The sequence below is a fragment of the Athene cunicularia genome (assembly GCF_003259725.1).
Source record: "Athene cunicularia isolate RWA chromosome 14 unlocalized genomic scaffold, athCun1 chr14_part1, whole genome shotgun sequence".
NCBI classification, from domain to species: domain Eukaryota; kingdom Metazoa; phylum Chordata; class Aves; order Strigiformes; family Strigidae; genus Athene; species Athene cunicularia.
Window position 1 is genome coordinate 6,057,117 of NW_020799118.1, and position 16,552 is coordinate 6,073,668.

At 42.1% G+C, this 16,552-nt stretch overlaps 1 protein-coding gene across 1 annotated transcript in view; it reads left to right on the forward strand.

The window, feature by feature from the left end:
• XYLT1 (xylosyltransferase 1) overlaps nucleotides 1-16,552 on the forward strand; it is a 234,256-nt gene that overhangs the window by 69,439 nt on the left and 148,265 nt on the right. Inside the window, exon 5 of the mRNA XM_026859144.1 lies at nucleotides 15,914-15,952. Coding sequence (XP_026714945.1) covers nucleotides 15,914-15,952 — 39 coding nt within the window. The remainder of the gene's footprint in view (nucleotides 1-15,913; nucleotides 15,953-16,552) is intronic.

The following is a 16,552-nucleotide window of genomic DNA, read 5'->3' on the forward strand; positions in this document are numbered from 1 at the left end:
CCCCCCCCGCACCACTTGCTTCTTGGATAATATTGTCATTAGCACTTTAATGTTCAGTAAATTATTTGCCTCTGGCAGAGCAACACTTTATGCTTTAGATCAGTGATAGTATCTTCAAGAAAAGAGATGTATATGTAGCAATTTTTGGTTTGGGTTTTTTTGCTAGGCCTGGATAATCAGTCTGCACTCATCTCCAGAAGTGCTGAGTTTCTTCCAGCAAGTAGGAAACTTCCTTATGCTTGGGTGAGAACCTGTGTGCAACATCCCATTAGTTGACTGTTTCCATGTTGGTTTACTTTGTATTATGTCAGAAACTGTTTAAATAGATACAGTTTTAAAAATAAAACTAAAAACTGTCATATCAGATACTCTTCGGTTTTATTAAAAAAAAAAAAGGGGGGGGAGGGAGGCGGGGCACAGGGTGGAGCATGATAACTTTCCTCTGATCCAGGCTGTCAGGAGGATGTCAGGCTTGTGTTCAGACTCCTCTCAATTAGCTTCAGCTGTGTTTTAATGGCAATTCATAGTTCCCAGGACAGTAAAATAAAAAACTTACATTTTTCTCTGTGAGTGTCCCACAACCGTTACATGCAGTGCTTAGACAGTGAAAATTTAGCATGATAGCTTGAGAACAAATTGTTGTGCATGAAGGTGTAGAGCAGCCCAGAGAAAGGACTCATTGTAATCATAACTCACCTCATGCTTTTAATCCTTACTTTCTGGTAGCTCCGAGCTTTTCAAAAACAAAAATCAAACTATAGGAATAACCCCAAAGCCACTGAAATTCAGCCCAGAAAAGGGAGAAATGCTAGATACGCAACATGAAGCCCACAGGGAAATTTGCACTTGCTTGCTTATTCTGTGCAAGGTGCTCCAAAACATGAGTGCCAGTAGAAATCTTGTTTGATAGCCTTATATGATCATTTCCTGCTTCCAGGTAATAAAATAGAGGAGTTTGCTTTTTTTCTGTGTTTTGTCCAGAGGGGTGGCAGTCCAGGTAGCATGGTCAGTTATTTCTTTTCACCTGTTATGTGTCAGAAAGAGGAGCATGCTTGTGTATTGACCTCTTCTCCTGTTAAAATAATGCTCGGTATGGAGTTTGTGTAATATCAGTCTATGAAATTCTGTCCTCTGGGAGTTTGGGATGAACTGTCTTTATCCATCCTGCCTTTAGTTCTAGTCTAAGTTTTTCTGTTGGCTAAGCTGGGGACTCAGGATGTTGGGAAACACTCTTGAAATTTATGTAAGTTGTTCTTGCTGTACTGTCATATTTTTCATTTCCACCATAGTAATTCCATGTCCCATATATCAGCACTGACTTGCTGGTAGAAAGTGTACAGGACCTATTTTTGTGGCCAAAAGGCGTGCTGAGTGCCAGAGAAGTGAGGGCTCTGTGCCTTAATGTTCAGTGATACCATCACAGTGGATTTCTTGGCTATGGAGTTCCTCACTGAAACGATGATGTGCTGTCTGAAACCCCTCTGTCTGTATGCTGCTATGAATGCCATGTGTTTTCTTCCACAAAGGAAGTTGTAGTTTCACAGGGACCTACTTGCTTGCCTTGCATTTCATAAGGAAGAGGATGGAATTTCTTGGGTTTGTTTGTTGGTTTGTTTTTTTTTTTCCTTTACTAGGTCAGCAATTATAAAAAGGGTATGGCTGCAGTGATTAAAGTGAATTAGCCAAAATGTTTACCAAGCTACTAAAGTCATGAAATCATACAATTAGTGGTGGAATGTGTAACAGCAAGTCAGCCTTTCATCTCAATACTATACAGATTTTTCATTCAGAGAAGTAAAATAGTCAAATTCTTGAACGTAGGTGTAACTACAGCAAAAACCTTGGGTGACTAGTGTATTTCTAAATATATGTATTTGCACAAGCATATTTTCAAAACTGAGCAATGCTGTGGGTAGTGCAATACTGCTGTTAACTTCCAGAGGTGATTATGGAAACTGTCAGCCTGTGTGTGCAAACAGGCGCTGTCCAGGCTCAGTAACTTACTGCTAGAGTCCTCAGCCCAAGTCAAATTTACAAAGGAGCTTTTTCCTGTGGGATGTTCAGCTTATGCTGTGTTTATGTTATTCCACATGTATCGGACATGACTTTGTTACATGGAGATAATGCCTCTGTGTCAAAATATGTTGATATCCTCATGGCGTTCTTCTGCTCTCAGAATAACCTGAGTATATTGTAGCTCTGATGAACTTAAACAGCTGTTACTTTTATTGAGATGTGCTATTACAGGAGCCTTCAGCCTCCCCTAAATATGATATTATGGAAGAAAACATTTCAGCACTGGATCCTGGATGCAACAATAACATACTTGTTTATATGGTTTTTCAGGCTGCTTTCAGAGATGCTAAAATTGTAGACAGATTTCAAATGATGATTTAATTGTTTACAAGTGAGTGTTTTCTGCAGCATACAAAAGAGAGGAACTAATCCCAAAAGGCTTTTTGATATAACTTGAACAGATGATTTCCTGACATTGTTGTATATCCTGGTTTAAGGCGATGAATAATTAGCTATTTAAGTTTAAAAAAAAATACCTTGAGAACTAGATGTCAGCTGAAAAGCTGTCAGTAAATTTGGAACAGCTTTGCATGTCAAGTTGATTATAGCAATGAATAAAAAGAATTACAGGAAAATGAACCGTGCAGTGTGCAGTTTTTAACTTCAGTCTCCCCATAGTTTCTCCCATCTCATTCTCCAGATTCCTAGGGTGTTTGTGATATTATCAAACTGTGGAGTTCCTTTTCACAAAATCCTTTACTGTGGGCAACTCTTCCTTGCTATTTACTCCACTTCATCATTGTGCAGTCACTTGAAACTTTACATTCAAGGATTTCCCCCCTCCAGACCGAAGTGCCATTAATAGCATCTTTTGTCTGACTTCCTGAAATATGGAAAGCCAAAGCCCGGAACCAGGCAGCTCAGCTGAGGGCAGGGGTTCTCCTCTCCTGCACATCCAGCAAGCTGCCAATGTTTATCCTCTAGTAACAGAGGTTATTTTATGTTTTCTAGAGTGGATCGGATGGGCATTGTCTCTGAGCAGTTAGTAACACAGCAGTTGCTAGGTCTGAGCTGAAGAGTTTGCAGGCTTAGTGGGATGGTACTAAGTGAATTGCAATAAAGAGTTTTGGAGCCTTTTTAACAAGAGCTTGAAGTTGTTTTTGAAGGTCCAAACCCTGCCTGTGGCTATGCATAAAAGGGCTCTATGGACATACAAGCTTATCAAGGTCTTGAAAATCTGGTTCACTTAAGCAGGTGGGACTGAATTAATGCTCTTTGAATTATTCAGCTTTAAATAAATTCATGTTTTAAAGTTAGGAATTTAGAAGAGCTGAATCTCCTGACACCTACATGTGTGGAAGCAGTACTGTGTGCCGCGCAGTGAGTGGAGATGCTTTGGCAGGAGTTGAGACTATTCATGTTCTCTTTATGAGCAGTCATCACCGTGGCATCTGAAGGCCAGTGCAAAATGGAGCTGCTGTAGGGCCATCTCTTGTCTAGATGACAATTGCTGTTTGTCAGCAGAGAATACGTGTTCTGATATGCTGAAGTGGCAGACTTTGCCTTTCTCCCATCATCGTGACTGTTGTGAGCCAAAGCAGTGCTGGAAACCTGTTGCAGAAGAGCAAGGAGGTGCTCCTGGCAGAGGCAGCTGTGCTGTCTCTGAAGAGGTGGCTTGCAGAAAATAGATTGCAGATGGTCTGACAGCAGTGATGCGCAGAAGAAAGGGGAGGAAAAACCAGAAAAGAGGGAAAACCTGGAAATTAAGGATGGCAATGAGAGGATCCTCACTGACTGCTGCTTCTGCACTGGGTATTACTGCAACCCTTAATTTTGCCTGTGCCTGTTTCTTGCCATACCATTTAAATGTGTGGTGTGGAGCAGGGCTTGTTCAAGAATACTTTTAAAATAATTCGAATTGGGCATTAATAAATGGTGTCCCCCATTTTGAAGCCAACCATGTTGGCTTCAGCTGGTCAGTTGATCACGTGGGCATGTTTCACACATGTTGAAAATAAATGATTATTTTGAGCTGCAGTAATTCTTGCACTGATGCGGCAGAAATACAGTAGCAGTGTATACCAGCATAGTGATACCAGTGTGGTGTATGCTAGTATAGTGATACAAAACCAAACTCCTACAGCGTGTTACTAAGTACTTGGCTGTTTGAGGGGCTTAATGGCATCACATGAATGGATTGGTAGCTAAATGAAGGATTGACTAAGCTAATCTCTGTGAGAATCCTCTTTAATGAGTTAATGAGGTGTTCTTATGGGCTCCCTGCACATGCAGATGCTAATGAGAGTTTTTCAAACTTAGCAAGTGATGAAACTTGGATCTGCATCCAGACTGATAATAAAAATGATGGATAGGTTCTGTTATTTGGGAAAAATATGTTTTAGTTCTGGCATGAAAACTGCAGAAGGGAGCCAAAACTGTGGTTCTACCTGCATATTCTTTATCTTTTCCTGTAGCGTATTAGTTAAACTCAAAGCCTAGTGCTAAACCCTCAGTACTTCCAAAGATGAAAATCAGCAGCTCTGCTTAAAAAAAATTATCTATTTCATCCTTTAAAGATCAGCATGACCAAATTCTGTGTTCAAAAATTTCCCAGGAAGACTCGGTTTTTGGTTTAGTTGTGTGTGTTGGGTTTTTTTTGTTTTTTTTTTTTTGTTGTGGTGTGGTTTTCTTTATTCTTTCTTCTCTCCTTTCTTAGAGATTGGAATGTAGTAAATTCATTTTGCAGGGTGACCAGTGGTGGGGGAGGAGATGATGTACAGTGCATGGGTCTGTGTGAGCAGGGTGAGGGGGATGGATGACGGGCAGCTGTGGCTGAGGTGTGTCTGATCTGCCTGCCCAGGATCTGGGATTAGTATCCTTATGCTGGACGTGTCCTCTTCACTTTATGACAGGCCTCTGTCCATCAGACACAATCTGGCTTTAATGAAATCTTCAGATTTCGTTATCATGCTTTTTATCTTTGTTCCAGGTCATTAATGAATTTGTTCAGTACGACCTCTCAGCTCAATATAGTGCCATTTATCATTATCATTTGTTTACAGTCCTGCAGCCAGTTCTCAATTCCAGCGCTGTGCACTGTTCCTTCCCAAGTCCTTTTGAATTAATTTTTCAATTAGGATTTCATGAGACACAGTATCAGATGCTGTCCTAAAATCCAAAAAATAGGACCTCTGCTGTGTTCCTCTAATCCACTCTGTAACTCCATCAAAGAATAAATAAAGCAATTAAATTTGTCTGGCAGGCTTTATTCTGTATAAAACTATACAGGCTGCTGCTTATTTTGTTACCCTCAAGATTTTTAGCTTGATTTTCTTAACGAAGCTGACTTCCACTTGTCTTTTTTTTCTTTAGTTTTCCTTCCCCTTTCCCTCCTAAAAGATCTAGAGCTGTGTTCCCAGCCACTTGCTGTCCTCAGTTTATTCTTTTGAAAGATCCTGTGGTGAGAATAGTAGAGTGGAAATGCTTGGGGCATGACCTAGTCTCTGTGCCAGGCTGCACCCCACTCAGAAGGGGCCCCAGCGGTTGCAGAAGGGTGCAAGATGATCGTAGAACTGAACATAGTGCTCACAGTGTTAAAGGACTCCACAGTGTGGCTGTCACTGAATAGCCATGCTTTACTCTGCTTTGAAACCAGGGATTGCATGGATGTCATCTTTTCTGGGCAGTGCGTAATCTGGTGAAAATGTGCTTGCTTTCTGTTGTTGTTGTTGTTATTGGGGTTATGCAGACACCACTTAAGCTGGTTTATCACCCTATCTCTCTCTTTTCCAAGTGCTTTGATACAGATTTCCAGCTCAATTACCTGTGGTAGCTGCAAGTGAAACATGCAGCTCTTCTGCCGACTGGCTGACTTCCCCTCACACCGTAGCATTGCCTGACTCAGCTTTGAAGCTTGTGCCTGAAGTCTGCTCCCTTTGGCTGCTATTTAAGTTTTGAACGTGGTTCTTAGTGCAGACTTTAATTTTCTTCTGGTAACTTGTCTGGAAACTTTAAATGAGCCTGCTCTTTGAATTCGGTCATGGCCTTCCTGCTGACTTTCTTCACCATGTCCTGTTTCAGATAATATTCAAACAGAGCCTTTTGGGATGTTTCTGGTAAGAGATGAGGACTGGAGAGGGTGTCAGCTGGGACAGTTCTTTTTTCCTTTAAATACTATGCTTGTACACTGAACTGAATTAGTGACTCCCTCTGTTGCGGTTTAACCCTCACAGCAATTAAGCACCATACAGCCACTTTATCGCTCCTCCCCCTTCCCAGTGGGATGGGGAGGAAAATTGGCAAGAAAAAAGTAAAACTTGTGGGTTGAGATAAGAGCGGTTTATTAACTAAAATAAAATATAATAGCAACAATAATGAAATAATAACGGAAATGAAAAGGAAGATAACAGAGAAATAAAACCCAAGAAAGACAAGTGACGCACGATGCAATTGCTCACCACCTAGTGACTGATGCCCCAGCAGCGATCTGCCCCCCAGCCAACTCCCCCAGTTTCTGCACTGAGCACGACGCCCTGTGGTATGGAATAGCCCTTTGGCTAGTTCGGGTCAGCTCTCCCGGCCATGCTCCCTCCCAGCTTCTTGTGCCCCTGCCTGCTGGCAGAGCATGGAACTGAAAAATCCTTGACTTATTGTAAACACTACTTAGCGTCAACTAAAACATCAGTGTGTTATCAACATTATTCTCACACTAAATCCAAAACAGCACTGTACCATCTGCTAGGAAGGAAATTAACTCTATCCCAGCTGAAACCAGGATACCCTCCATGTGCTTTTTTTTATGTAGGCTTTTATAGCACTTATTTACTCTATAGACTCCTCTAGTTCTATAACAAAGTTATGAAAATGTTGCATAAGGACATATATCTTTTTGTTCTTTTGGCTTTCCATCATGAGGACTACAAATGACCCACATCCTTGTGACTGAATATAATTATACTCAAAATCATACCCAGGCTGTACCTCCTGGGGTGCCCTCTTGGAGGCTTCCACAGCAGCATCTGCAGGAGAAGTGGGCTTGAAACCGCATTTTACAACATTTGAGGAGCTGTGGGGCTTTTAGAGATGAGCTGGGGTGAGGGGGGAGAAACATCTTTCTCAGTATCATCTGGTACACTTTCCCATCTCTAAACAACCTGGTTATATTGATCTGTTAGATCAGTATTCCTTGTCTTTCTACACATTTGCATTTCAAGCTGAAATTTGTTTGCTGCCTGAAGCAAACTGTCCAGTTTGTTAGGTCAGCTGAACAACACAGCAAAGCCACTGCTCCTGCCAGCTCTTAATAAATTATTAAAGAAAGCAGAACAGTTGACCCTTGCTCAGAATTGGTCAGATGTATCATTCTTAAGCAGAGATTCAAAAAGGTGGTGTCGGAGAAGCTATACTGTATTAAAGTGTCAAGACTGAAAGATAAGCCTGCCTGCAGTTAATAAGTTAAAACATTAACTGTCTTTCAGCTTGTACCTGTGAGACAGCATGTCTGGCCTGGGTAGCTAACATATTAAAGCAGTGCTTGGGCAGCAGCATCTCTGTGGGCAGACATATTTTATAGACATTTGGGAAAGCTTCCTGCTGATATATACATACTGCTGCAGCTGGCCCTGCCTGAGTTCAGGGGTCTGTACTGAGCTGGTAGCAGCAGATAGTTTTCAGGTGGTAAAAGACACCAAAGATAGGGATAGTACTAGCTTAATTTGTAACTGGAATTTCAGGATTTAATAGCATATTCAGTTTGTGGCTTAAGTGTTTGGTAAGATGGTATGGATTTATTTTGAGTAATGGTTTTTATAGAGGCATGAGATTTCTGAGCTATTTCTAGGCACTATTATTGCAGGCAAAGGAATAGTAAGTCTTACTGCAGTTCAAATGCTGTAAATGACTGTAGTCTTCTGTAAAGCTCCTGCAGACAAGAAAAACAGTTTTGTCTGTGGAAAAGAAGGGAACTAGTAGTTCTTAGATGGAGCTGCCCTTCAGCTGCTGGATAACCATGTGATTGTTCATTTGGCAGAACGCCTGTATGCCATACTCAAGTCTTGGGCAGACCCTCAGGTTTTTGGCTTTGAAGGAGCTACACTGATTTACTTCACTAGCCAAAGATTAGAGCATTTTTTACCAAAGCCATTGGCTATTAAAGAGACTGCAGTTGATTCTGATGGTAAAATAGAGTCCATGTGCAGAGATACTGGGCCCATCAGTTTTTCTGACCACGATGTTATGTTCTAGTAGTTGGTATGCATCTCAGCAGAGGAGGGGCTAATCTGCCAAACTGTATCAAGCCACTCAAGAACTAGGTAGCTGTGAATTGAGATCTCTGTTATGTCTCGAGTCCTGCTGACTTGTTTCAAGTTAGGAAAACATGAAAGTACTGCCCTTTCCTACAGCTGACTTGTGACTGAGTAGAAACGACCTGGCAGTTTGGGTGTCTTTACATTGCTAATGCTGTTATCACAGGTTCAATATGGAAATGCTTTCTAATGCCCTTTCTTTCACATGGAAGATCTGTCCCAGTGTGGCATAAGGTGGTAAGACTTTGTCACACTCAAGTATGTGTTGATGAAGTTATTTCCTATTGCACTATTTTTATTCTCGTTAACTTGGTTTATTTTAACCCCTTTGTAATCCAGACAGACCCTCCAATGGATCGGGGAGGACAGCTGTAGGTCTTAGTGGTCTCTGATTTTGCTATTTTGTCTTGAATTTTTGTACTGCAAATGGCATCTCTGTAGAGTTCATGTTCTCTGTGGTTTTGCTGCATATGCTGCTTTCCCTTTTCAGTAGGTTTCTTTCTGTAGTTTGTTTTTCCCTCCTGTGCTCCAGCCTTGATCAATATTCTCGTCTTCTAGAGGATTACAAGGGGTTAAAATGTATTTTTATTCTTGTTCTTGTTTCTTCATACTACTTTTTGATGTGGGACTCCCTCCTGGGTATGCTATAACTGAGGACCCAGAGGAGAGCTGAAAGCATGCAGAGTAAGAATCTGAATTAAGTGCCTGTAGCATATACTTAAGGGTGTTGACCAAGATAGTTCATTTACGGAGCTGATCATGAAATTCTGTCTTAAATTTTACTGCATGTCCTGGCTTAAGCTGCCCTCTCACTCTTCACAGTTTCTTAGCAGATTAGATGAGAAAATGATCTTGCTTAAATATATTTTCCCCCAATGGTTTGTTTTTAGCTAGCATCAGTTCTCCAGTTTGGCCACACAAACACTTCATTTGTCAAAATTAAGGGCTGGCAGAGGCCATGTGGGCTGATGTTGCTACTGAAGAACAGGTTCGTTAAGCTGTGTACTAGTGAGGCTATTAGCACTGAGCGCACTAATTGCAACTCAGTGGTTTGGAGCAGCCTCTGCATGTTCTGGCATCCTGAGAGCTTGCGGGAATTGCAGGACCAGACCACCCGCACGTTTTGCTGGGGCTGCTCCACCTCCCTTATGGCCACATCTTGCACTGGCACTAGCTGAGAGATGAGCCCCTGGAAGGTGACTGCATCTTCTTTGTGCTGGCTTTGCTTCGGGAGTTCTCCCTCTCCTGGGGCTTCAGTGCCTGGCATGGGACTTAAAGCAGGGCCAATACCTGAGTGGGGCTGAGACCTGAGCTCTGGTCTGTCCCAGATGTAGTGGGGGTAGTGGGTGCAGGACAGCTGAGGAGCAGTTACCGTCTTGCCTTGACACTGCATTGCCAGCAGTGGGGCTGTGCTGTTACTGGGTTCCTGGGTGGCATGAGCTCCTGCTGCTGGAGGAAGGGAGCTGGCAAGCAGGGCCCAGCCTGGCCCTGCTGGTTGTCTCAGAGCATTGCTTCATGCTGACATCCTTCAGTGTTTCTGCTCCTTGGAAGCTGTTATTGCTTGCAGACTCCATCTCCTATCTGCTCCCTTCTGTCTCATCACAGGATATATGATCAGGGTCTGCAGCTCTTCAACATACGAAAATTCGAGTATGTGGCTTACAGAGCAGACATGTTGTCTTCCCTTTCCTGTACACGCTTTAGACTTGGCTTCTGCCACTGTTTGTCCAGAGCCTGCTGCACTGGCTGAAACCCTGTCTTCACTAAACATTTGTTTCCAGACCATTGCAGCTGCAGTAAGTGGTGGAAAGATTGATGTATTGATAACACAGTCATTTCTTCCGGAGAACCACTATTCATTCAAACAGTGTTACTGGGGAGGAAAAAAGGTGCAAATGCACTAATTTCCCGTCTTGGCATTTCAAGATCAGTCTTCCATTAAATAATTGTTCCTAATGGTAGTAGGAAACATTCTCTATAGTCTTTTTCCTTTTTCCTACCTGCCTTTTGGGGGAGAAAAAAAGAAGTCAAATAATAGCTTTTGCACCTGTGTACTAGAGCCTCCTGGATATGTGTTAAGATGTCCAGCAGGAATAATAAAATTATGATTTATATGGCTTGTTATGACAAGCTGAGATTTTTATGGAATTGGTGTATTTGCTTGAAAGGATCCTTTGCCAGAGCAATTACACCAAGGCTGTGGGTACAGTAGTACTAGCGAGTCCTTCCCATCTTTTCCTCTTTGTGCAAACACTCTTACAGAGCCTGTGAAGTGATAAACCAAGCTAGTGCTGTGCAGACCACGCTGGTAGTACTTACCCTTCTTACCCTTCCCCTCCAGTCAGTGTTCACGGACATTAGTGCAGCTTGTGAAGGTGGGCAGTGATATAAAAAGCAGATCTGCAAGAGCGTTTTGGGGTTTTATTTTCATGATACGTAAATGACATCCTGTTGCGAAGCCCTCCCCCTTAGAAAGTGCCCAAGCACGTTAGAGATGTTGCTGCCGTGACCCCTCTGCCTTGCAGCAGGAGGACATGGGTTGAGTGACTTTAGGATTGCCGGTACTCCTGCCTGGCAGCTCCCATCCAGGCTAGTGGTACTGGTGCTGTTGGAGAGTCTCTCTTCCCCAGATAAGTCAGCGTGTGTGTGAGGTAGCTGGTGGTGTAGAGGCAGCTGTTAATTTGACCTATATCTAAAGGGTTACAATTAAGGTTACTGAACACTGCCTATAATAAGATGCTGGCTTTTGTTGCAGGCATGTGCCACGCTCCCTTGGTCTGCAGGGAAGCTCCCAGGGTGCTGCTCCAGGGCACTTGGAGGTTAGCTGACTCCTGTTCCCCTTGCTAGTGGAGAGATGGGCAGAAACACGGGGAAATGGCTGTCCAGGAGGTCCCTTCCAATCCTGTTTGTTTGCTTTGGTTTGTTTCTGTGAATATGCAAAGGTTTTGAGCCAAATTTGAGCGTAGGATAAAAACCACAGGCTGTCAGGCTAACAAATCCCTGGGTCATGAAATGAGTCAGCAGAAGACACAAAGCCGCAGTGGCCTGGGATAGCTGTAGCCCTCAACTGCAATTTGTAAAAACAGCACTGCCCACACAGGGAGCTGCTGTTATGTGGTCCTGCCTTGCAGGCAGCAGAGCTGTTGGAGAGGACGTATGAAATGTCACTTTTAGGTGAATGTTTTGTGTCTTTGTCTGAAACTGTGGTTTCATGAGAAGAAATATTTGGTGGCGATGCTGGCATTTGTTACTGCTACTTGCATCCTTACCTTGTCTTTGGCTGCTGATTCTCCTTCGTGTCCTCCCCCTCCTGGCTTTGCTGGCCACACCTATGCTGTGTCAGCACAGGTCTCCTGGCCTTGTGTCATGAGCTGGATGAAGGAATGGATTCAGCTGTAAAGTGATACAGAACAAATAAATAAAATTTTAAAAGAACCTTTCAAGCTGGTTTGGTTCCCCTGTGTGAGTCAGGGCCTGGCTGTACAAAACATGGGTGCAAAAACTGCTATGGTTCTGGGGTGAGGGCACCTACAACTGGCACTGCTGCTGGGGAACTACTGCTCCGTGCCAAGCCACCGGCAGGACACTGCTGCCTCCAGGAGTGGAGAGAAGTGACTAGTGAAAATCACCCCATCAAGTGAAAAAAAAGCTTTTCAAGTGCCTGCCATGGTCATCAAAGCTGAACAGAGCTGTGAGGGAACCAAAAATGCACAGCTGAGAAGTGATGGAAGGGGCTGCAAATGGAAGACATGTATGCAGGATCGGGTCCAGTGCAGCCAGAGGCACTTTGCTAAGTCTAAGCACTGGGTTTTCCTGCAGTCAGTCTCGGACCACCACCAAAAATGTGTGATTGAGGCGTAGATTGAGTTAACATATTCAAACCTGATGTTTCTTGACACAGTGTTAGAAAAACATTTTTTTGTGGCATGAGAGAGACATGTCTTGTGGTCAGGTTCCTAGAAGTGACTTAGGGATTTCTCTCATATTTCCTGTGTGACTTTGGAATAGTTGGTTTATTTGTCTGTACCTTAGTTCTCTGAGTCTTTCCATCCTTTTGTTTTGTTTTGAAAAGGTTTCAACCTCTGTGAAAAGAGCTATCTCTTTCCTGTATGTGTGCAAGACATTAGCCCTTTATGAAAAAGTATGGTAACCAAACCCTAGACCAGAATTTATGTACTCTGTGCCACTTTTCACTAGTAAACAGAGACTTACCCTGATCAATCTTTAAACGGGATGTGTCATGCCGTTTATACAGCAATGTCATACTGTTTACACTCCAATTCCACTAAAGATTTCATTTGATCACAAGCACTTGATTAATGATTCATAGCACTTGAAAAATGGCAGTCTGAAATTTCAGATGGGATGATTGCTGATGTCCCCAGGGTGATTACAGCTCTTGTGAAACCTTGTAGAGTTTAAGTGGAACATACACAGACCAAGCAAAACTTTGCTCAGAATGGTGCTGGTTGTTCTGCTGGTTTTTCCTAAGTGTTGCTTGCATAGACATAGATGAGTGATAACTTTGCTCTCTGTCTCAGACCTTGCATTAGCAGCTAATAATCAATGAGAGCAGGCAGGTTGAACAAAGCAGAGAGATTTACCAAACAAATCACTTTTTAAAAAAAGGAGTGCATACCCTCATCCCTCACACTTGGGCTGTTCCTGTGCATGTTACCATACATAACTGTTTATCAGACCACGCACAGGAGCTGGAGAAGAGCCATGGCATTTACCCAGGCGTGACATTTATTTGGCACTGCTGATAGGTGGATAACATTAAGGACATGCCTCTTCTTGCAGTAAGAGTCAAAGCCTTTCTTTTAAGTTGCTGACATTGAGCTCGAATTTTAAAACTTTTTTGCAGTTGAAAACTGAGTTTGACTATGTTTATGTCCTCCCTCCTTCTCCACCCTCCTCAGCTTCCTGACTGCCTTGCTTAAATTGGGATGTGTTCTCTGAGAGCTGTGATGAGTTTGGTACCTGTAACTGCATGAGTGAAACAGAAAAGTAGAGTAAGTAGTTGGGCACTGAGTGAAAGAAGTAGCCTCTGTGTGAGGCAGAAGTGGCATCCAGAAACAAACCAGCAAAGTCTTTTCATCTTTGTTTCAGTCAGTGGATGCTGAGAGGCAATGATGTTGCACTGTATGAACTGCTGTTGGGAGAAAGGTAGAAAAACCCAACCCAAACCCACACAAATTGTGCTGGTCTAAAGTGTGATATGGGGAAGGAGAAATTTACAGTTTTGTTTTTACTTTTGCCCATAGAAGCCAAGCTTTGTTTTTTTTTTCCAGGTAATTCAAAGTGAACACCATGATGTGTGTTTCTAATGACAGAGGGAAACAGGTCCCACTGCAGTGCTACAGTACAAGTTAATACAAGTAACCATAGCCAAAATGAGGAGGAAAATAAACAGGAAAAACTGTATCATCACAGTTTAATTGGCCCATGCTGATGCACCATGTTCCACATGATGAAATAATGCTATTCAAGACCTGTTTTTTTATTTACAGTTTTAGTTAGTCAAGAAAGCTTTTGAAATGAATAATTTCCAAAGGAAATCTGTTCAGCAAGCATTGGATTTCATTTGTCCGTCTTTTAAATAGTCTGAAGCCTTATCTATTACAGGAATCCCCTGATCTTTCCAGGATGTTTTATACATACAGTAGCTGCTTCCTCTTATAGAAATAATGTCTTTTGGAAGTGAACAGTACATGCTGAAAAAGCTTTTGTCTGCAATCAGATTGGCAGTGACTGAGAAAATCCAGATGATCTCCCAAAAGGGAGTCTGTGCAGCTGAGCAGTTCTTTGTTACAGTAGTATTTTGCTCTTTCTATTTAAACACATTTTGTATTCTATCTGCCACACACACCTGTCAGTATTGTGATCTTCCTGCTATGATATAAATGCAAGTGGGACATTGTAGGACAATGTTGTGACCAAACTAGCATCGCTTAGAGTCCAGCTGCAAAATGGATGAGTTTATCCCTGCTAAGACTGTAAGAGAAGAACTGTGAGTGCTGACATCTTAGTCTTTAGAAATGTAAAGCCATCCAAGGACAAGATTCCACTCCCATCTTCTCTCACCTTAAGATAATTTTTTTCCCCCTAGTTTAGCTGATGACATGGTAATTTTGATTTCACCAAGGTTTCTCAGTCTCCTTCCAGTCTTGATATCATTTGGCCAGTTGTCAGATAGTATTTACTACATGTGTATAATAATGGTACTCTAGAACTCATTATATCGAAGTTAGTTATATCGAAGTTGTTAGTGTGACAGAGGCAATCATGAACTTTTTCATCTGGGCACAAGTGTGCTGCCTGGCCCATGATTTACTGAGGGGAGGAAGGATATATCAAGGGTTTCAAGACCAATTTCCTCCTAGTCTTTTTTTTTTTTTTTTCCTGGGTTGATAGCTTGTTTCTTCATTAGTGTATTTACAGTGAATGTTAAACCAAAAGCTGCTTTATAGGCATAATTAAAAGTAAAAGGAATATATAGTTGCTTGGAGGAAAGCCGGGTTTTTTAAAATTCCATTCTGTGGTTTAGCCAGAGTGAGAATCACAGTGACCTGGGTATCTGGGGATATCAAAACTCAGAATTAGTCTCAGGAGCCTGATAATCTGACAGACAAGAATTTACTCTACTAAACTAAAGCTGTCTAATTTCGACAGATGTGATGGATTAAAGAGAAAGCATCATTGACCTGGTTCTACTCTGTTAGGCTTTCCAATTAAACAGGATGTTGTAGAAAGCAAGACCTTGCAGAGTAATACCTGGACCAGCAGGACTGAGGTTTTAAATGTTCGTTATACTTTAAAAGATGTTCCTTTAAAGATTTTGCTTGAGCGCTAATCCCAGAACACTAATGATGGAGTCTCCTGTAGGGATGTTATCTCTTTCTAACCTCTTAATTAACTGGCTAAATAGACAATTTTGCTGCTTTTGTGTTTAGACGCTCTTTAATGAGCTTTGAATCCTCTGGCCAAGTCAAGTTAAAAGTTCAGATTTTGACACCAAGAAGGATGCCAGACTGCAGAAAACACACAGTGCAGTTGCACATATAATGTGAAGAGCTGGAGAGAGACATTCATCAGGATGAAATTTTAGTGGAAAGTAAACCAACCACAATGTAACTGCAGTTGTTGGGAGGAAGAGTTTATCTGAGGATCTGGCCAACCCTATCATCATCAAGTCCTGATCAACTTTCTAAAAAGGCTCTAATGCCTTGAAATTACAGGAGCACTGGTCAACTGTAATCTAAGAAAGAAATGTAACAAAGGATTAAATCAAAGATGCAAGGGACTGCATGTGATTTTGAGATGATCTGTAACTAATCTGTCTCTGATATTGTCTGGTTACTGCAACTTCCTTCATTCATCCAAATATTGTAGAGATCATGTGATTTTTGTGCAGTGGTAGGGTGTCTGGAAAAGGAGGATATCTTTTAAAAAAAAAAAATAAATCTGTTGTCCTTGTTTGAGCAGGTGTGTTTGTTCCTGACATCACTACTGTGGACCAATAATGGCTCAGAACACCTTCCTTTCTACTATTCCAGAGTAATGGCTGTTTCTGTCTGCTCTTTTTGTAGATTGAACCTCCTAGTCCCTACACCAGCTTGGAGACTCAGGTTAGTACCACCCCCTCCCCTCCTTATTTCTTACAAGGGATTCTCTGAAAGAGCTGATCGCCTGTTGCCCAGCATATTTATGATATTCAACTCTGTTGTTGGCCATGGAGAAGGTGCAACAGCAGTAGCAGTAGCTCCCAGCAAGACTGACTGGGCAAGAATAGAACCACACTCTTTATAGGAAACAGTGGATGTGGATGGTAAGGCAGGGACCTGGCGTACAGTTCGACAACAGCAGAAGTGACTTGCATGAGTTAGATGTGAGGTATGGTCATCAAAGCAGTACAAGCATCCATTCATGGGATTTTAATTTCATTTTGTATACTCAGCTTCCTAGCTTTTGTTATGATCCCTGCTACTAGTGTGTTACTCTAAAATACTGTTGCGCTGCAGATTTCCTCTTTAGACATTACAATGAACGGTAATGAATCTGAGATGCCTGGCACCAGAAGGTCAGAGTGATAGAAAGGATTTTACAAAGTCACTGATGCTTTGATTTGTGTTTTCTAACAAGGCAACATCATTGATTTTCATTTTTGCTGATGTTTGGGAGACAGCAAAGACAATGGTACTTGCATATCGAAGATGAGTGTTTATTTG